General features: G+C 45.0%; 1 protein-coding gene and 1 pseudogene across 1 annotated transcript in view; both read left to right on the forward strand.

Moving 5' to 3' along the window:
• The window catches only part of POT1 (protection of telomeres 1), a 67,998-nt gene extending 60,213 nt beyond the window's left edge, over window positions 1–7,785 (forward strand). The window contains exons 17-19 of the mRNA XM_066633548.1: window positions 882–973; window positions 4,656–4,761; window positions 7,533–7,785. Of these exons, the coding sequence (XP_066489645.1) occupies window positions 882–973; window positions 4,656–4,761; window positions 7,533–7,642 (308 nt within the window). The 3' untranslated portion in view covers window positions 7,643–7,785. The remainder of the gene's footprint in view (window positions 1–881; window positions 974–4,655; window positions 4,762–7,532) is intronic.
• A 12,514-nt stretch (window positions 7,786–20,299) lies between these two features.
• On the forward strand, window positions 20,300–20,414 carry LOC136657690 (5S ribosomal RNA; annotated as a pseudogene).
• Window positions 20,415–22,025: the final 1,611 nt, after the last annotated feature.

The raw sequence follows: 22,025 nt of genomic DNA on the forward strand, positions 1-22,025 counted from the left end.
AGTGGTTCCCAAACTTTGTGCCACCACAACCCACCTCATCCTCCACTCTGGATTGTGATCCAGTGCCTGCTGTCACTCCACAAAGCATTACTGAGCCACCGGAGGCAGTTTCCGAGTTGCATCGGGTCCGCAACCAATTCCACTGGCCTACCTGGGCCCCAGAGTGCCTTGCAGAAGCAAACGAGAAGTTTCGGGCACAAACAGGAAGTCACTCCTGCAAGGTATTCTGGGTCTGCAGAAGCCAGTGGAGTGGATCATGGGCCTAGCACAACCCAGAAGTGCCTTCTGGTGGCCCCCAGTAATGCTTTGCGGCACAACCGTGAGCATTGGGTCACAACCCGTCGCACATCCAATGGGTTGCAACCCACAGTTTGGGATATGCTTCTGTAAAGTATTATTGTTCCCACGTTGCACCCTGGAAGTTGAGGGTGAGAGGGAACAGCTTAAGGTCACCTTGTGTGTTTGTGGCTGGGGTGAGATTCAAACACTGGGAAATCTTGAGTTATAGCTGAGCCACTACAGTATAAAACATGGTTGGCAACCTTCAGTCTCGAAAGACTATGGTATAAGCCTACAGCACCTGGTATTCCCAAGTGGTCTCCCATCCAAGTACTAACCAGGCCTGACCCTGCTGAGCTTCCAAGATCAGGCAAGATCAGGGATGTGCAGGGTAACAGTATACCAGCTCTTGCAACTGTTTAGTTGGAGTTCTATATGCACATTGGAATCCCTTACAACTGCAACAAATCCCCTATATTGGGGTACTCTATCCCGGATGTGTTTCAAACTAAAATGTGTTTATTTTGTGTGAGGTTTTTTAAGAAGTTTTAACTTCCATCGCTCTCATATTAAGTCGCCTCAAAATACTGTTTTCTCCATAGCTTTAGGAATTGCACCTCTCCGATATGTCTTTGTGATGAAGTTTATCTTGGATGATGGAACAGGAACCCTGGATGTGTATCTCATGGACAGTGTAAGGGAAGATGCTGTTGTACTCTTAAGATATGTAGCTTGAATTTAAACGTGTGTGCTTGTGCTTGTGACTCTTCTCTCAAACACAATGCAGAAATAGTAAACATTGTGTGCTATTTTAAAATGTATTGGTTAGCTGCATAGAAAACTGAATAAAAATAGCCCCAACCCATTGGTGTAGCTAAAGGGGCTGGGCAGGGCCTTGAGGTGGTGTCAAGGGGGTGTTTTTCACCAAAAACTGTACGTGCCTTTCTGAGGCCATCTGAGGCCCATGGAGGTTGCGTGGGGTGGGTGTAGCTAGAGGGGGTGTAAAGCACTAAGTCTTGCAGGGAGCCCCTTCTTCTCCCCTTTGGAGCCATTCCAGGTGGTGGGAGCAACATGGAAGCATATGCAGGTTCTGAACCCGCACACCTGTAATCATAATTGTAATGAACCTCTCTCCTTCATTTTCCATTTTTTGCTAGTTGTATGTACTGCTTAGCGAGATTCTCCTTTTTTTGTTTCTGAAACAACTGCGGATTGCATTTGCTTTTTGTGTTCAAGGCTACAATCAATATTCCAAGCCCACAAATTGCTGCAAAACTCTTTTCTAGGTGCTCAAGAAGAGGCGATGATCATATTTTAAAGTAAGATACAATGTGATTGGGTATGAGAATCACGCCAAGCTCAAAATTTAATTGACTACCTTGTGATAATAGAAATTTAAATGAATGTTGGTTATTCATTATAAATATTTGTTATGTGCATTCATTATAATAGGTGGTGCAGTAAGAAGAAATGGTGAACACATGTTCTTGCTTTTAAATAAATGGAATGTCAGTAACTGTGAAATTATGCTTAATGCAAGAGGGGGGAAAAAACTACAGAATAAAAGTGTGAACTGGAAAGCAGTCACAAAAGAAGCTTTATGCAGTCCGCCCTCTACGTCTGCTAATTCCATCACCAGAAGTCCCACGGATGCCGAAACTCACAGATAACCAAATCTGTGGGTTTTGGCACTTACCTGTGCCTTCTGATCATGTCCAGAGGTGTTCTGAGGCATGGAGAAGCAGCCCACGGCTTCTCTGGACCTCAGAAAGATTCCTGGACAAAACCAGAACATTTTTCTGGTTGCGTCTTAGAGGTCAGATGGGGCCCTCCACCACAGTTTCAGGACCCACAGTTGAGTTTAATTCTGAACATGCTGAAAAAGGTCCCCCCTGTATCTCTTTGTAGCTTGGTACAAATTTAACCAGTTTACTTAACCAAGGTAAATCTCCATTCATTTTTCCTGGAGCGGCTGATAAAGCTGCAGTTCTTACCTGGGCACAGGTCTCATTAAGTTCAGTAAGACTTACTTCTGAGTAGACATACCTAGAATTGTATAGTAAATTAAAGTAGTTCGTAGCTTAAAGAAAATGAAACCAATCAGCTGAAAGAAAGATTATGCACCCCACAATGTTTGACCTTTGTTTTATCCTTTTTAAAATCCCTGGGGCGGGAAGAACACTTTTGGATAGAAAAGCAAATTGATAAATATTGGGCAATGTAAGCCAATTTCAGTTTTTCCCAAGGAAAGTGTATTCCATAATATCCATTCACCTGTTTTCTGCTAGTTGTAGCAATTTCCAGGTCTCCCTCTTGGGGGGGGGGTGTACATGCGCAGGGAGGCTGTGAACCTAATCTGTTAATAACTGAGAGCGCAGTCTTATGCATGTCTGTTCAGAAAGTAAATACCATTACAATCAATGGGGCTTACTCCCAGGAAAGTGTGGATAGGATTGCTGCCTAAATCTATGGATTCAGGATCAGCGGATACGGGACCACCACCACCCCCATATAAAATTCACTTACATACTTCCCCTCTTATTTGTATATTCTTGGCATTTATAGTTAACATGTTAGTATTAAAAAATATGGAACTAAGAACAAGAACCATAAATTTGTTCTTCTTTAACCCTGTATTTCAGTACTAGTTATAAGCAGGGATGAAGGAACCAATGGCAGCTTCCCTTCTGGGGCAAGTAATCGCTCCAGGGTAGGATGACTTAGACTGGGACTACAATGGGGGGAATAAAGGGTTATAGCCCCCCTCCCTAATCCAGATCAGGTCTTCTCACCCCTGTAGCTTATTTTTAACCAAAAAAACTATCCCTGGTGTGCACCAGGGCCACTGAAGTGCTTGATGTAGCTTGGCTTGCCATCAGAATGAAAGTAAACCTCACGCACTGAAAAAAAAACATTAATCTGCAAGTAATCTGATCTGAACACAAAAGTAATCTGTTTGCCATGTCATAACAAATAGATGGATATGAAAATTGAAGTGAAAAGTATCCCCTCCTTAATTAGATCTTTACATACTAGAGTGCTGTACTGCAACCTCACTTGCAAAGAAGATCTAAAATCAAGCATCAAAGCTCTTCTGTTACATAGAACCTGTAGAACGCAAGTAATGATTTTCTCTGCTCAGATTAAGTAGCACAAGTATCATCAGTTGGCAACCTTCAGTCTCGAAAGACTATGGTATCGCGCTCTGAATGGTGGTTCTGGAACAGCGTCTAGTGTGGCTGAAAAGGCCAATTTGGGAGTGACAATCCCTTCCACACTGGGAGCAAGTGCAGTCTGTCCCTGGTCTGTCTCCCTGGCTATGGGCCTTCCTTCTTTGCCTCTTAGCCTCAGTCTGTTGGGCAAGTATCTCTTCAAACTGGGAAAGGCCATGCTGCACAGCCTGCCTCCAAGCGGGCCGCTCAGAGGCCAGGGTTTCCCACCTGTTGAGGTCCACTCCTACGGCCTTCAGATCCCTCTTGCAGATGTCCTTGTATTGCAGCTGTGACTGGTTATTTTAAGACTTAGCATGCTGACTTGCAGTGCTGTCATATTGGACTAGAGCAGCATTTCTTCCCCGCCGAACCACTTTGCTTGGTCCACCTATTTAAAGTTCCACCCGAAGAAAACGTTGATGATGCCATCACCAGTTACTTCCAGATTGGGAGGCCAGATGAGAAGCGACAAACACCAGTAAAGAGGCTCAGGGTGGAAGGGAAGGCTGTGAAAAGCATGCTTTGGAGCTCTGCCTGCCGAACCGGGCCTTCGACCACTGTTTGTTGCATTGTGTTGCTGGCCTTGCTGCTGGGTGGCAAGTGTTCTAGGGGTTCCACAAGTACCATTTCAAGTACCAACCTGTGGTACCACTGGTGGAAAAACACTGAACTAGAGCAGGGTTGTCCCAACCCATTTCATACAGAGGGCCAAAGTTAGCATTCATCAAAAGTGTTATCAAGGTTTTGTCTGCCTCCTATGCATGTCTATTCAGAAGTAAGTCCTACTGAGTTTGAGGGGACTAGATCCCAGGTAAATCTCGGGGAAGTTTGTATCGGATTGCAGCCTTTATGTAGTTCAGGTCCACTGATGCATTGGATTAAAGTGAAGACGGTTTTGAAAAATGAGCCTCTTTTGTATCATGCTACATAGTTTGCATAAAACAAGTGTTTTTAAATATATGCCTCAAAGCAGCAGAAGTTTATTCTCTAAACAAATAATATTTTTGCATTTTTCTTCATGTGCATGGTCTTAAATCAGTGCTATGTAAACATATTTCTGTTTTGTTTTTAAGTCCTTAGTTTTAAGATGAAAACTTCTAGAAAATGTCTACTGGGCAATTTTTTAGTGATCTATATGTTACTTTTTCCTATCACCTCCTTCAGAAAGATTTCTTCCAAATTCCAGCTTCTGAAGTCTTGACCAACAGTATGTTTCAAGAAAGCATGGAGGAGAACATGAATAGACTTTGTCCTCCAGGAAGTAATCTTGGTAAGAGGCTTTGATCGAGGTGGATATGTCAGGACTCCAGTGTTCTTATATCAGTATTTTTCATATGTTTTGTCTTTTTAACATGTTAAACTGTCCTAAGCATCCAGGTATAAGAAATGGGTTAATTTACATATTCCCCTGCTGTACCACAAAGCCCTACACTGAGATCAGTCTCTCTAAAATAGCATCCTAAGTGTCAAATGAGAGAAATTTGGTACAGAGAACCTCTTCTTTATGCCTGTTTTTTTCCCACTGGCTAATCGCAGCCCACAGGAGAAGTTTCTCTTTTCTCCTGGGCTCTCCTGATTTGCGGGTTCAGAACCCATGGATTTCACCCAATGAGGGTTCTGAACCCACGTTGGGAGAGCCCACAAAGGAACTGGTTTAGTGAAAACTAGAAGTGCCTGCCAACTCCTTGCTGCTTTCCCCTGTTCTACCACCCTGAACACTCAAGACCTAACTCTTCTCTGCCCTGCTGTCTGCTCCAACCAGCATCTTGTCCAAGAGTAGAAGTTTAGAAACAGGGTTGCAATTGTCCTCCAACTGTTGTGTTAGCCATGTACTGAAATTTGGCACTTTGCTGTTCAGTCAGTGAGCTGCACTGTATTATGATAGGAACCCAGCATTTTGGAAATACAAAAGGATTGTTGCAGGTAGTTTGGTTTATTGTCTCTTTTAGAGCGCAGTCCTAACTTGCGCTGGAAACAGGCCGGCCAGTGTGCCTGTGTCGTATCTAGCGCATGTTTGGGGCTGACTGCAGGCCAGCCCGGGGCAAAGGGAGACATTTCCCCTTACCCCGTGTCGCGCTGCAGCAGCTCCAGTGGGTCTACTCCGATAGGCGCCACCTGAGAAGGTGGCACAAATCCCAGCAACCCAGGAACGGGGTCAGGATCCAGCATAACGGTTGGGTCCCAGACCTTCCTCCTGCTCCCTGCCCGCCCGCCCGCTGCTCTCCCTCTCCCCATCCTAAAGTTGGCCAACTCACCCTCTGCTCAGGGCCCCCCATGGCGCGTGGAGGCCAGTGCACAAACTACCTCCCAGAAGAGTGGCACAAAAGTGCTTTATGGCACTTTTGTGACAGTCCTAGGACGGCACAGGGGACTTGCATTGGCCCGAGTCTATTCTAGGACTGCGACTTTAATTTCTTAAAAGCCCTAACTTTCCCATGACTTCACAAAAGTATCTATAAAGCAGTGTTTCTCAGACTTTTACTCCCTAAGTAAGTTTTAGCGGAGGAAGGGACAGGGCAGCGACATGATCCCCAGAATTGTGTCACTGGGGGAGGGGCGAGAGAGTCGCTTTTACTCACATAGGGCTTCAGGATGTTGCAGGAGGTGTGGGGAGCCCTGTGCAGCCCTCTGCAGGTCTCCCCAATGTTTGGAGCGTTCAGAACAAGCAATCTAAAGCACCTCCTGGAAACTGGAAGTACTTTGCTCTTGCTTTTTTTGAATGTCCCAAGCATCGGGGAGTCCTGCGGAGGGCTGTGTGGGGCTCCCCGCACCTCCTGCAATGTCCTGCAACCCTGTGTGAGTAAAAGCACCCCCTTGTCTCCCCCAGGCAGCACCTCCCTAACCCACCACACGAACTGGTGGGTCACAACCCACCAGGTTGAGAACCACTGCTATAAAGCTTAAATACTTGCAAATTCACCAGCTGCAGTTGGTCTAATTTGTTGCCCAAAGAGTTTAAAGGAGCCTTTGCAATATGAAAAGAGAACTTGTCTGTATTTGTGTGTCCCTTAATTGAGAATGTTTCTGGGCTGGCAAAAGCCGACTTCTATGTTCTCAACTAATGCTGCTGACCCAGATTAGCTGTGTGAGACATAAGGAGAATGGTCGAGATGATGCCTCCTAATAGGTTTTGCCCTTCAGAAGTTAACTGCACTTTGTGTAAATGTCTGATAGAATCAGCGGCATCCGTTCAGATGAATGGCTGAGTTTGCAAAAATAGAGGGGAAGTCATATCTTGTATTATGGTAAACATAGGATCATTGATTCCAGTTGGCAGTGGTTTGTGTATCCGTGGCGTTTTTAGACATTTCTTAGATAGACATTGCTCCAGACAGAAACCACTTTCTTTTAAAACCCCTAAACACAAGTTTTGACTTGACATTAAGTAGGATGAGTGCTTTCCTTTGTCGCATCAAAGATGTATGTATGCATGCATTTAATGCTGCTCTTCCTCATGTAAAAGGAGGATAAATATAAGCACTGAGAATATGCATAAGAGTGTAAGAAGCTGCCTTAAACTGGTCCATTGACCCATAAGAACCACCCTGCTAGGTCAGGCCAAAGGCCCATCTAGTCCAGCTTCCCCTGTCTCACAGGGGCCTCTCAGAAGCCTCAGGGAGCACACAAAACAACAAGATACCTGTTCCCACTTCCTTACATCGGGCTTTCAGATATAGCCTACTTCTAGAACCAGGACGTTGCATTTACCCATCATGGCTTGTAAACTGTGTTGGAATTTTCCACCAGAAATTTGTCCAGTCCCCTTTTAAAGCCTCTAGGTCAGGAGCCATCGCCACATCCTGTGGCAAGGAGTTCCACAGGTTAATTATTTTCCATTGAAGTCAGTGGGACTTAGATTGGATCCAGCTGTAAAGGAAAGCATGGCACACGAAGAGAGGAGGAGGATTTGAAAACTGAAAAGATATGAGAGATGCAGAATGGGAAGGGGTTCCACAAATTAATTACAGGCTGGGCAAAGAAATACCCAGTACAATATGCAGAAGTGTACATTACAACTGCTTATTTGCTTGTGGTTTGTAGATGACTTTCCCTGGTTGGAATGCTTCATCAAATCTTATTACATCAAGGACGGAACAGAAGAACGACTTTGCTATCAGATTTTTGACACAACGATTGCAGAGGACATCTGATGTGTCTGTCAACTTGTAAGATTCAAAGCCTATAATGGCTGTGGTTTACATTTGAATGCAGAAAGCTTTATAGTCTATTTTTTAGATTGGATGTGGATTTAAAGTTCTTTAATAAAGCTGTTTAATAAGACATTAACATTAAATTGATACGTATTGCTTTTTGCTGGCAAACTCGTGTCTTCACTGCAAATTCTTCATTGTTTCAGAGTTCAACAGCATGCAGTCAGCTACTAGTTCAGTATCCAGATCCCAACCCCTAAGCCTACAAACTAGCACCAGTACATTTAATACATCCTAGTGCAGATCACGAAGGAAAACAAAAGCCTTTGAAGAAGCTGCAGTAAAACCTTCTTTCTTACTATTGAACATGTAACTGTTTTTGGCATCCTTCAGTCTTGGAAGTCTATGGTATTGCACTCTGAATGGTGGTTCTGGAACAGAGTGTCCTCTCCAGTGCATGAAGCCTGGGTAAAGTAGGTATGGAGGATAGGCTGTTACCCATGCAGCAAATCCCCCCTCTCCATGTCGCTGAAATGGTCCAATGGAAAGGCAGAGGCCAATACAGTTGGTTCCAGCGGCGTCGCAGGAGTTGCCAGAACGTGACTGTGTTCAGCCATGAACTGCCTCAGGGACTCCGGCTCTGGATTTTGCCTCCAGGGTGACTCCTGAAGCCTTTTCCATAACTGGATGTAGCCACAAGGCAGTGGAGGTTTGGGATCAGAGTTTTCCTTCTCTCAGATGAGCTGCCTTCCCAGGCTGACGAGTCCCATCTACCCGGTGGCTGTTTAGTCGCCTCTTATGACAAGTACAGCCAAACTGAGGGCCTATTCTTATCCCCCAGCCCCCAGGGGTTACACATAATTGCTTAGTTCAGTGTTTCCCAAAGTCCTTCTCGGACTTTGAGAACCTTGTAAGTATTTGCAGGGGAAGGGGGTCATCAACACATTCAGGACAATCGTACTTCTGCCGGGGAGGGAGGAGACTTTTGCAACTTACCTGGGGGTCGCTGTGGCTCTCCAGAAGGTTTGGAGAGCCTGTGATCCCTAGTGCAGCCCTCTTTGCAGCTTCAAACTCCTGTAAAAAAGGAAAGGAAAAAAAACCACTTCCTTTTTTCTTTTACACAGATAGGAGAAGATTCAGGAGTTAAGCCTGAGACCTTCTGCTTGTCAGAATAATCCTGATCATGCCCATAGACACACATGCTAGAATAATGGTATTTGCATCTAATGGGCTTTTGGAATCTTGTCTATTCATGCCATATAGAATGATGCGGTGGTTAATTTACAAAAGAACTTCTACCAAATACCTTTGGCTAAATGGAGTGTCTAATGCTTCTTCTAGGTGCCTGCTTACCAGATCATGCTTCACGTGATCTAGGCAACTAAATTTGGTCCCAGATTACGCTCTCACTGATCTGCTTTTCTGTATTGTCTAATCTCATTTGGTGGCCAGTTTTAGAGGTAGGGGACTTTTAGGCCAGTGAGTCACTATTACTAATTGACTTGCAGAGTGAAACAGATTACTCAGGGTTTGTGTTGTTTTTGTCCCAGATAATCCCATAGCATTTTTGTGTCACCCACATTTTCATGCTGGACTACAAATGCAGAATTCTTCATCCAATGGGCAGGGACCGTATCGCATTAAAATTCATTGTATGCTTGCAGCAACAACAATGTATTCCAAGCCATGTCAAAATGTTTAATGTGCTCATAGCTAAATTTGTCTTGATGCAAAACATATAGTTTCTGGAAGATAATAAGAATGAATTATTCTTATTATAGCCTCCTGCAACTCTGATGTGGATTTCTTTGTTCTGTAGTTGAACAATTACACTGAGCTAGAGGAGCTTTCACCTGGAAACCCTACAGGTTAAAAGTGCATTCTTAACCATTTCACGTGCCGAATACAGTCTGATCATTCAACTGCAAAGTTAAGAGACGGTTTTCTGTAATTTAGCTAACCTAGTTGTTTGTCAAGAAACATAGGACTCCAGCAGTCATTTTGAAGATAGCTAGTTCCAGCTTGGTGAGCTATACTGATGGATAAAATACTAAAATTTAAAAATGGAACAAAGTATGGTGGTATTTTGGTCCTATTGCAAGCATTTAATCCCACTGATTTCACTGAAACTTAATCAAGCTGCCAAGGGCTACAGTGGAATAGTAAGCCTTGTGTGGGGGGCCACCACCCCCCACATGGCACTCCATGGGTTTGTTGCACTGTCCCCCAGGGTGATGAGTAGTGCTTGCCACCCAAGTGCTCAGAGCAGCAAGTGGGGAACAGATGGGCCCTCCCACCCACGCTTGTCCTTTTGGGTCCAAATCAGAGTCATTCTGAACGTGGGGGGGGGGGCAGTGATGCGATGATGTGGGGGCTGATTTGGCAGCATCATCGCATCCTCCCGCACCCTGGGCACCGGCCTGCCCAGCTACACTGCTGAAAGGCTACTCTCTGAAGTTCCAGCTTTACAGATTGCCCTTCCCATTTGTAAGAAATCTCCATACATGTTTCTCAAGCTAACATGGAACTTGGCTGAAAGTTGAAGAAAATGGGCTAGTCCCTGTTTGCCTGCAGCTCCATGGAACTTGTCAATGAGATCAGGACTAGAGTTGTAATACACAAATAGTGGGGCTGAACTTCAGCCTCCTTTCCAAACATTTGTTCTGTTGTATGAGATCCAGACTAAACCCCTCAACTATAAGACTTCAGGAGTGTTTACATGGTATTATTTGAGCATGCAACTTGAGCATCTCTCAGAAATCAAGATGAAATATAGGCATCCCCTGTTATCTGCATGGGATATTTTTCTGCCACCCCACCCCCTGCAGATACTGGAAACCGTGGATCAGGGGAACAGTATCTCTGCAGCCCTTTGACTTTGTTTAGGTGGGTTACATTACCGCAAAGCAATAAGGTATCTTGTACAAACGCTATAAGCAAAAAGCTTATAGCCTGACGAGCAGGCAAGCAGCCTGCAGCCTAGGAGGAAGACTAAGAGCAAATGTTAGCATCCTGTTTCCTGCTTCCTATTGCTCTTAGCCTCCCTTCGAGGCTGCAGGCTACTTGTCTGACCATACACTGTTTGCTTATAGTGTTCATACAAGCAAGATGCCTTAACACTTCACATAAATGTAATCCACCTGGACAAAGGTAACTGTGGATAAGTGGATACCAGATCTTCGGATACCAGGGGGGGACGCCTGCATCATAATGCTGTATCACTTTAGAATGTACACGTGGCAGTGAGCTCGAACCTACGTACAGTATTTATTTGATGCCTGATGGAACAGCTCACATTGTGATTGTGCCTTGAAAGGCTTGGATATGTTAGGATGTTCAATATTGTATAATCTCTCGATATATTCTTGGACCCTTCTCGGTGTTCATTTGGATGTTTATCTCAGGCTTGTAATCTCGTTGCTCATGGCGTGTTAGAATGGCCTTTTGGGGTAGGGGGGATGTCTCTGTGTAATTTAAGCTGTTTGTGTTTTACATGCCAGTGGCATACTCCTGAGTATTCATAAGTGTGTGTAGGTGGGTTAGCTAGCAATATTTCTAGACTCATTTGTGAGATCCATTTCATTGCTCAAGACTTGCTTGTTCCAGTATGAACCTGCTCAAATAATGAATCGGCTTCATGTTCCACCTCCTTCCAAAGCGTATTTGACAGGACCTAGAACACAGTCTTTTTATTAGTGGCATCTCCCCAGAGGCCCATGAGGCCGTCTCACTGTTTGTCACCATTTGGCAAAAACATTTCTGCTCAAACAGGCATTTGGTTCTTCCTGACAGTTTTCACTTTGGTGGAAAAGCAATTTGCACTTAGTTAATCTTTACGTCACTGTGAGCTCAATCCGATCCTCACACCCCCCCCCCCCACGGCTGCAGCCTTCCCAAAAAGGAGTATGCTGTATCCAGTGGGGGGAGGGGGTGATCAGGGGGCTTCAGAGGTTCAGAGGCGACTGAACAGCCACCGGGTAGATGGGACTCGTTAGCCTGGGAAGGCAGCTCATCTGAGAGAAGGAAAACTCTGATCCCAAACCTCCACTGCCTTGTGGCTACATCCAGTTATGGAAAAGGCTTCAGGAGTCACCCTCGAGGCAGAATCCGGAGCTGGAGTCCCTGGGGCAGTTCATGGCTGAACACAGTCACGTTCTGGCAACTCCTGCGATGCCGCTGGAACCAACCGTATTGGCCTCTGCCTTTCCATTGGACCATTTCAGCGACGTGGAGAGGGGGGATTTGCTGCATGGGTATCAGCCTATCTTCCATACCTACTTTACCCAGGCTTCGCACACTGGAGAGGACACTCTGTTCCAGAGCCACCATTCAGAGCACGATACCATAGTCTGCAGAGACTGAAGGATGCCAACAAGAACCCCTCCGTAGGCTCACCAACATGTCTTCTTGGACCAGCACTTTGATCCAAGCTTAAGGAAAAAAATGTGCTGGGGAGGATGCTAGAAGAGGGGATAGGATACCATCACTGCTGGATCCAGCCCCTCCTGCAATCTCCCTGCCCTCTGTTCCTCCTTCCTCCCTGCCCAGTTTTGCCCCTTACCTGCCCAACCCCACTGCTGCCTTACCTTCTCTGGCAGGTGCCATGATGTTCAGCTGGAAAGATAAGAGGCTGCCGCAGGGACTGGTAAGCACTGTGCCACGTGGGGACATTTTAATGCCAGATCTGGGCCACGGTTTGGAGCTGCCTAGCTTAGGGCATCCAGATTTAGAGCAGGCATCAGATCCAGCCAGGCCAGACTTCTGGGTTGAAAGGCCAGGAACTCTTTCAGCTGGGCCCTAGTGATTAAACCAAGGTGAGCATTGTAGCTGTGACAATCGACCATATGCTTCAGGATGTGTTCTGGAGGGAATATGGACATCCAGCAATATTGGGGAAGCTTTGATACTTCCACCTGAACATGTGTTGAAGCTGCATAACCCCAGAGTCCATGTGGCAATCTCTCTGACATGGTTCCGATTCTTTGGTGGCATTGCAAATCAGTGGCAGAAATATACAAGCATTGGTCAGTTTCAAGATACCCAAATAGTTAATACCAAAAGGATGGCACCTTGGGATTCAGGTTGCAGCACTCTGAAAACATCAGGGGGATGAAAATGACCCTCCGAATGCTACAAAACAATCCAAAGAACTCGGGGGAATTTGTGGCTATTATGATAATAAATATTGTGAATAGGGACTAGCAAAAATGCAAAAGCATTTTACGTGGGATGGGCTTTCACACACCCCTTTAAGATGCATTACTACAAGCGTAAAGAGCATAGACTTTTAATAAAGTCCACAGATAATTCCACCTGCAGTAGTTGGCTTTAATGGGATTTAGACATTTTCATCAGGAAGAGAAATTTGCCATTTAGGCCTAATCCCACAAATAATCCCCACGCAAGGCCAAAGGAAAGAATTTGAATACTAAATCAAGCTTCCAGAAATTGGAAAAACCTACTGCCACTATTGTGCAGTGATGCTTGTGAGACGAAGGCTGGAGCCAAGTTCTCTTAGTTGTGTTTCATTATGGTTTGTCTTATTTTAATCTCACTGCAACTGTAAAACAGGATTTATTGCAATTCTTTATTCCCTTTTCTGCTGGTGCTTTGCAAATCATTCACCTTTTTAAAAAAAATGGATAAGTTTGCTGCCGGTCCACTGCTATGTCTGTTCACCATTTTCTAGCGCACCTGGTCTTGTCACTCAGTCTCCCACTTATAATTCTGATGGAGGCAGGATGGACACGTGTTCTCCGAAAGAAATATTTTTACTGCATAAGCATTCAGGTTTGCTCAGGCTCCTACAACCCGGGGATGGCCAAAACTTGCTTAACATGGTTAGAACCACATACAATAAATTTCAGATGTTTGAAAGTTACAAGAGAGATGTTTGAGAGCCACAATATTTAAGAAGCATTTAAAGTATTAAGTATATTTACTCACCATGAATATTAAACTTTTTTAAACCAGAGGACTCTCAGTTTATACCCAGTGAGTAATATTATAATGCCATTGTACAAATCGATGGTAAGGCCACACATGGAGTATTGCATCCAGTTCTGGTTGCTGCATCTCAAAAAAGACATAGTGGAAATGGAAAAGGTGCAAAAGAGAGCGACTAAGATGATTACTGGGCTGGGCACCTTCCTTATGAGGAAAGGCTATGGCGTTTGGGCCTCTTCCGCGTAGAAAAGAGGCGCCTGAGGGGGGACATGATTGAGACACACAAAATTATGCAGGGGATGGACAGAGTGGATAGAGAGATGCTCTTTACACTCTCACGTAACACCAGAACCAGGGGACATCCACTAAAATTGAGTGTTGGGAGAGTTAGAACAGACAAAAGAAAATATTTCTTTACTCGGCGTGTGGTTGGTCGGTGGAACTCCTTACCACAGAATGTGGTGATGGCATCTGGTCTGGACGCCTTTAAAAGGGGATTGGACAAGTTTCTGGAGGAAAAATCCATTATGGGTTACAAGCCATGATGTGTATGTGCAACCTCCTGATTTTAGAAATGGGCTATGTCAGAATGCCAGATGCAAGGGAGGGCACCAGGATGAGGTCCCTTGTTATCAGGTGTGCTCCCTGGGGCATTTGGTGGGCTGCTGTGAGATACAGGAAGCTGGACTAGATGGGCCTATGGCTGATCCAGTGGGTTTGTTCTTATGTTCTTAATTATAAAGTAAAGAAGGCCCTTTTACAGGTGCCATTACTTATGGAGATGGGAGTGGTGGTGGTAAGAAGGACCTTCTCAGTAGTGGCACCAACCTTATGGACCGCCCTCCCTCTCCATTTACAATCCCATTTCCTCCTTAGAGGCTTTCCAGCAGGTCCTAAAGATGTTTTTGTTTAGATTTGCCTTCTGAGTCCAGGTTTTTAAAATATTAGATATTTGGGCTTCTATGCTGGTTAGATCTTACAGGACTGCCCTTTTCTTAAGTATTGATTGCTGCTGGAGCTTTATTTTTCTTCGTTTTTTGGTTTTTAATGTGACATTTTTAAGTCTGACTTCTTATTTTTTTAGATTTTAATTTTAATGTTTAATTTTAATTTTTTAGAATTTAATTTTAATTTTTAATGTGATATGCTTGTGAGTTGCTTTGAATGCACTTTGGGGAGAAAAAGCAAGGCATAAATTCAGTAAATAAATGGAGGACCCATGTATCTTGTATGCATAAAAGTAATGCCTGATCTTCCTGTAAATCTCTTTCTCAATGATCTTTCGTACTGTGTATCAAAACTGTACTGTACTGTGTATCAAAACTGCATGGTGACTGAGTTAATCCTTTTTGGTAACCATTTTTTTCTGGACAGCTTGCTGCTACATTTGAGCCTCTGAGGTTTACTTGATGGGTTAGGCTTTTGATCCGTTTGATACATTTCAGCTAAATGAATGAAAGATCAAAAGCCACAGGAAAATGACTTTAGGCAATTGATCGATTTTTGTGGTGAAAACCAGTTGTCCTTCAGAATTCTAATTTGTATTTTTTTTTTAATAAGGGGTTTGTTTGCTTTGCTGGGAGGGTCATTCTTTGTTAAGCGCTTGGCTAGATTAATGCCAAAATATACCAAATAGATGGTTTGATGTTATAAGTGCACTAGAATATAAAGTAGTTGCGGAAGCTAAGTGGTGAAGCAAATACCATCAGTTAAAAACTGCTTATGAGTACTGAAAGTTCCTTCAGTCTGGATGGTGGTTGGTAGATTGTCTGCCCAAGATCACAAGATATGCTTACTGAGAAAGCATGTAAAAAACTGAGCCAGGTCTGAACCGAGCCAAGGAGAGTTCACCTGTAAATAAAATAGAAGCAGGGGTTGCATTCAAAGTTGATCTTAAGGGTTACGAGAGGACAAGGAGAGAAGGCAGATTAGGAACCAAGACTTAATATGGTGTGATTTGCACCTCCCTTCCCCAGCACCAAATGTATATAGTTTTGTTTTTTTTAACGAAATAACTAATCCTTCTTTATCCTCATAAAATCTATCCCCCAAACTGTTTGGCAGGCTATTTTGGACATACAAAAAGTACTCCTTCACACAGTGCATGATCAATCTGTGGGATTTGCTGTCACTGGATGTGGTGATGGCCACTAGTTAGAAGACTTTACATATAGGCTGATGGGTTCTGAGCTGTCTGTGACAGATCAGGAGAGAGTTCTTAGGGTGGTGGACATCCACTAAAATTGAGTGTTGGGAGAGTTAGAACAGACAAAAGAAAATATTTCTTTACTCAGCATGTGGTTGGTCTGTGGAACTCCTTGCCACAGGATGTGGTGATGGCGTCTGGCCTGGACTCCTTTAAAAGGGGACTGGACAAGTTTCTGGAGGAAAAATCCATCATGGGTTACAAGCCATGATGCATATGTGCAACCTCCTGAGTTTAGAAATGGGCTATGTCAGAATGCCAGATGCAAGGGAGGGCACCAGGATGAGGTCTCTTGTTGTCTTGTGTGCTCCCTGGGGCATTTGGTGGGCTGTTGTGAGATACAGGAAGCTGGGCTAGATGGGCCTATGGCCTGATCCAGTGGGGCTGTTCTTATGTTCTAAGACTTTAAAAGGGAACATGATAAAATCATGGAACGAGTCTATCATGAGTAATCGTGACACTAGTTTGCTTCTGCGTTCCATTTTGGGGGTGGTGCGCTGCACACTCATAGAATGAGCATTCAGTTGGCACAGGCACTCAATAGGATTGGGAGGTTGACTTCCTCCTCCCTCTTCTCAGGACTGCCTCCTCCAGTGGCTGTGAAGACAGAGGCTTCAGCCTTGCATCCTGTTACCGCTGCCTCATTGACTAACCCCTTTTAGACTGGGGCCATCTTTATTGGCATGTGCGCCCCTGCCCAAAAACTACTTCCCTTGTGTCCCTGTCATCCCAGCAACCAGGAAGCCTGGGAGAGGCATAAGTAGTTGCAGGGACCTTCTGTGGCCCACCTCTAGCTGCAGTGCTCACTGTAGGGTTAGTGCCTGGCTTTGTCACAGTGGGTCGCTCAATTATCATGGTGTTCCCAGCACAGGCAGGGTTTTATGGGTATTCCCAGGCAGAGGTGGCAGACACTCCCAAGGGGCTGGTGGTCACAAAGATGGAGGTGGTAATCTCGGTCAAGATTATAAATAATGGCAAATCTGGGGCTAGCTGAGGTTATGTAACTGTAACTTTTGTCCACTGAGTCCACCAAGTCTGAGTTGAAAACCCCAGTGGTCCAAAACCTTTGAGAAGTACGCAATAGCTGGGTACCTTGTCAAGGGTGCTGGTATTTCCTAAGAATTCATCCATTAGCCATCCTTAGAATTTAAAATTCAGCGTATGTACTGATGCATCCAGGATGAATGAAAATGTACAATATTGACACAAATCATCATTTGGCATGCAAATGAACACTAAGTAGTTGATATCCAAAAACCGGAGCTGCTTCTTATTTTTCTCACATCTGTTCCTTTCTTGTTTTACAAATGGCCTGTTTGGGGATTTTCTTTGTTGCATTTCCAACAGATATCAATGACCATGACCCAGCACACACACACACACAATTACATGCCAAAAAAAAAAAAAAAGCAAAGGGAAACAGAGAAAGTTAATTTCAACAGAAAAGTATAGCTTGTGTGTCTCCATGTGCATTCTTGTATTTGTGTGTGTTGGGGGGTGGGGTGGTAGAATGCACCAGCAAGCTCTGACCCACCACTGCTTCCCTGTCATCCATGTTTCTCTGCAGGGACAAATATGGAATATAGGAAAGGATTCACCCCATGATTACCGCCTTGGAATGTTCAAGGGTGTCAGTTATGGGGAAGGTTCCTCCCTGCGTTCAGCATTTGTAGAGTGGTTCCCAACCTTTAGGAGACCACCGAAGCAAAAATTGGAAACGCTGTGGACCACATGCAGTGCCACCCTCTCTGGTGGTCCGTGGGCAAGCATCTCCTGAACTAGTGCTCCCACATGGACTATCAGAGAGGGTAGAGAACAGACCACCCACTGCTGTAGCTGACACTTCAGTGCCTGCTACGGGTGGACCATTTTCCATTCTCTGGTGGTCCACGGGGGAGTGCTTGCTCAGCAAGACATTGGAGTGATCAAAGGCATTTTTTCCCCCCTGAAACCTTGTGGACCACTTCTCAGGGTCTAGTGCAGGGGTCTCCAAACCCCAGCCCAGGGGCCAGATGCGGCCCGTGTCAAGCCTCTATCTGGCCCACAGCCAGCCTCTGGTCCCCTGAGAGCCTCTGGCCCAGTTGACCAAACACAACCAGAGCTGTACTTGTGGGTTGGGGGGGGGGGGTCTATTTAAGTGTGTGCTTTATTTCTGTGGTGTGTGTTGGTGCTTGAAGAAATCCTGGAAATTGAATCCCATTCATTCATTTATTCATTCATCTAAGTTCCATCTCTAATGTATTTATTTGAACTTTATATTAATTTTTTTTTTCCGGCCCTCGACACTATGCCAGATATTTGATGTGGCCCACTGGCCGAAAAGTTTGGAGACCCCTGGTCTAGCAGACCATCTGTTGGGATGGTCCACAGGTTGGGAGCCAGTGTTGTAGACAAGTGCTGATCACAGGAAGGGCAAGGGGCAGGTCTTTAGAAGCCAAGAAACGGCAGGACTTCTCAATGTGCTCATGCTGGAACGCATGGGAGAAAACGTCAGAACCAAGTTCATGGGTCATATTCGTGTTGCTTGGTGGTTGTTATGGGCAACAGGGATGTTCTTGCCGCCAATCTTTTTGACAAGCGACGACTCAGTCTATCTAGCAGACATTTTCCTGCCACTGGCTTCTTGCACAGAGCGATGCAAATAGATGTTTTATTTCAGGGCAATTTAGTTTTTCTGGCAATGACATTGGAGAACCTGTCTGAATTGTCTTCAAAAACCTCTTTAAAGCTCAATTTGCTTCTCTATTGAGCACACTGAATGTCATGGAAAAACATCAGCAAAGTGTTGGTGTGAAAAGGTTACTCGAGCTCGAAACAAGACTCGATTTCCCCCTCTCTGCTTTTCCCAGGGTGACAAATGTTCTGTGCCAGCAAATACTATTTATTATCTATGTACAAATAAGTTTGATATCGCTTTACAAATGTAAAGCATTTGTGACTGAGAAAAGTCTGCTAGGGCCCTGTGGAATTGATTCACACTCACTATTCCCCATTGCAAAATAATATTTATGAACTACTCTTGATGGGTTATTTTCTTGCAAGTGTTGCTGTAATTCACCGAGTTTGATGAAATGTACTTTAACTATGTTTTGATTCCCCCCCCCCCATAAGTGACTACCTGGCCTTTATTCAAAAGCCTGCATGTAAACCAATATACTTTGTCCTATTGTGTTGAAATCAGCGATAGTCATAAAATGGGGAGGGGGATGTTTCTGCCAATAGCATTGACTTTGTAGCCCTTCAGTCCAGTCTCAATGATAAAATATGTGTCTCTGAAATAGTCCTGTTGGAGAACAGGATGGATAAAATTGCTGTTTTGTTTTTTTTCCCTAACTGTTTTACATTGAATTTTCTATCAGCTCTTGAATGGCATGGTGATGCTAAAATATGAAAACTAATTTACACCCTGCAGAGGATGAAGTGAGGTACCACAATTCTGGACTTGACAACTTCAAGTTGCAGGTTGTTGGGTCAGGGTTCTGAGTTTGAATTCTCCTCCTACATAAGAGGTTTCCCATTACACAGTAAACCAGCAGTTTACCATGGTCACAACACCCATCTTTCATGGTTGCCTCTTCTTCCTGGCTATCCTGGGTGCCACCCTCTTGGATCATGCAAGGTCCAAGATGGTAGCGCCCAGGAGAGTTGGGAAGAAGAGGCCACCAAGGACATCCCATGGCACCCCTGTGAGTTTGCATGGTGCCCTCAGGTACTGCAATACAGTTAGGGAACCACTGCAGTAAGCTGTGTCATTATATAGCCATCTTCCCAATGTACTCGTTTACAACATGTATGGTTGTTTTAATGTAAGGCGCACAGTCAAAAATGCAGCCCGCTCACTCACCTGGAGGCTGAAGTGGTAAGATCCAGGATCTGATGACCTCAGTCTGCCACCCAGGGTTGCCACATTTTCTTAAAAGCTTGAGAATAGAGTGTATCTGTGGCCAGCTTGGACAATAATTTTCTCCAACCCCACCCACTACACGAAGAAGGGCATGAATGCACCCATGCCACCCCCTGTCAACACACCATGGAGCAACACACCCACGTACATGATCAAATTCTACTTAAAGTAGTATTGAAATAATGCATGGGCGGGGCAGTTCATATGGTTGCTACGCTTCCCTTATGGTTACATAAATGGCACGCTGGGAGGGTTGCACTCATGCCCAGCCTCGTCTGCTGGGTAAGGCTGGTGGATGCTGTTATCCAAACTGACCCTGAATGAGTTGCAAGACCATTTGCAACGCCAAATATACAAGAGTTTAGGATTCTTCTGCTAGATGCTACTGCAGCAATGGTTTCAGAAATACACTTGATCACAGGTTATCGGCTGGAGACATGTCCTATTGAATTTGACTGCCACAAAGGCACTCTTGTCACTATAAAAAAAACTGGTCACATATTTGGCACTTGCAACGAGAACAGTTGATCTTGGAAGCTAAGCAGAGTCAGGCCTGGTTAGTACTTGGATGGAGACCGCCTGGGAATACCGGGTGCTGTAGGCTTATACCATAGTCTTTCCATGCCCGATCTCGTCTGATCTTGGAAGCTAAGCAGGTTCAGGCCTGGTTAGTACTTGGATGGGAGACCGCCTGGGAATACCGGGTGCTGTAGGCTTATACCATAGTCTTTTGAGACTGAAGGTTGCCAACCAATTCAAGGTGTTCCCAAGTGTTACCTAAAGGTAAAGGAACCCATAAGTCAAACATTTTCGACTGGCAGCCCCCTTGACCTACTGGGCCATTGGCCACAGCTCCCCATTAGGGCTACACTCCTATACATTGTATAGGGCAATGGGTTTTCCAAGAGGATTCCATGGCTCCCCTGGCTGGTTTCCACAGCTCCCCAGGGAGCCGCTGCTCACAGTTTGGGAACCACCGCTGTAAGTGGTCACAAGATCCAATAAGGGGGGTGGCAGCTCAGCAGTGACAGCAGCTCTAGTCTGCCCTACCACTGCCTAAGTAACAAATAGGGGTTTGAATATACCCATGTTCAGCAGTGGCAAGAACCAGGGTTTTGCAGCATCTCCAGCTGCCACTTCAGTCCGGTACATCCCAAAATCCCCTTTTTTTCCCTAGTTGGTGGCAACAGCAGTGCGAACCCAGAAGTTCCATCGCCACCATCTTGCCATTACTACCGAGCTGCCACTCCCCTTAAGGGGGAAAGTTGTTTCCAGCTGTCCAGGGAGGAGCGCATGTTGCAACCTTCAGGTTGGGAAATGCTGAACTAGAATGACCATTGCCGATATCCGGGAACAGAAATGTCCACCCACAGCCTGTACCGTGAAGTTAGGACTGCCTTAATGGAGAAGTTGTATCACTTATTGAGAGCAACTACAGGTAGACAAAAGTCAGACGACTTTTTAGAATTATGGTTTGTATTACTTAAGCATGTGGAGAGACTCCCGGGGGAGATGAAGCTCCAGCAAACTCAATATTCACTTAGAGATGATATTTTATTATGTTTACTTTTAGGATTTACACATGCCTTACAGCACACTCCTAGGTATGCCTGCTCAGAAGGAAGCCCTGACTGACTCCTACTCAGTGTGGTCTTCTTGATCGTTTGATTCAAAAGAATCCTGTGCTTGGAGATGGAGGCAAATGATTTAACTCTTGGGCAGCCCAATCATAATGCTGGATAGTGCTGATGATCGGTGCACAGCCCCAGCAATGGCTATCACAAATGTGCTATGAGGCACATTATGGCAGCCAGGAGGGGAAAAGCACTGGTGGGGAGGCACTGGTGGTGGTCAGAGGTCCACCAGTGGAAAGTTCGCTGCCAACTAGCAGGGAGGCATTCCAGGGTAGGGGGTTGGTGGCGGGAAGGTGGGCAGGAGTAAAACAGGGTGAGATGGGACAGTTTAAGCCTGGGGGGGAGACAGGGATAGCAGCTTCAACTGCTGTAGTATCCTATCCCCCCCCCCCAGGGCTTCAGAGCTTGACATAGGTCTCCTTGGTTCTATACCAGCTAAATAGTTCCCTTACCCTGAGAAGACTTCCAACTGCTTCTGTGACCACACAGGATACAGCAGTGGCCGTTTCACCATCACTGTACTGAGGGGCAGTAGCCCAGTTAGGATTTGGGTCTAACTGCCCCTTTTCACCCCAGCATGGTGTCTTTTCCAATGGTTGTTGCTGGTGACTCTTCTGTATTTTTTTTTTTTTTTTCGATTACACACCCTTGGGGGACAGGGAATCACTGATTGGTTTATTTTCCTGTGTAAAC

Source organism: Tiliqua scincoides, chromosome 7 (genome assembly GCF_035046505.1).
Source record: "Tiliqua scincoides isolate rTilSci1 chromosome 7, rTilSci1.hap2, whole genome shotgun sequence".
Classification (NCBI taxonomy): domain Eukaryota; kingdom Metazoa; phylum Chordata; class Lepidosauria; order Squamata; family Scincidae; genus Tiliqua; species Tiliqua scincoides.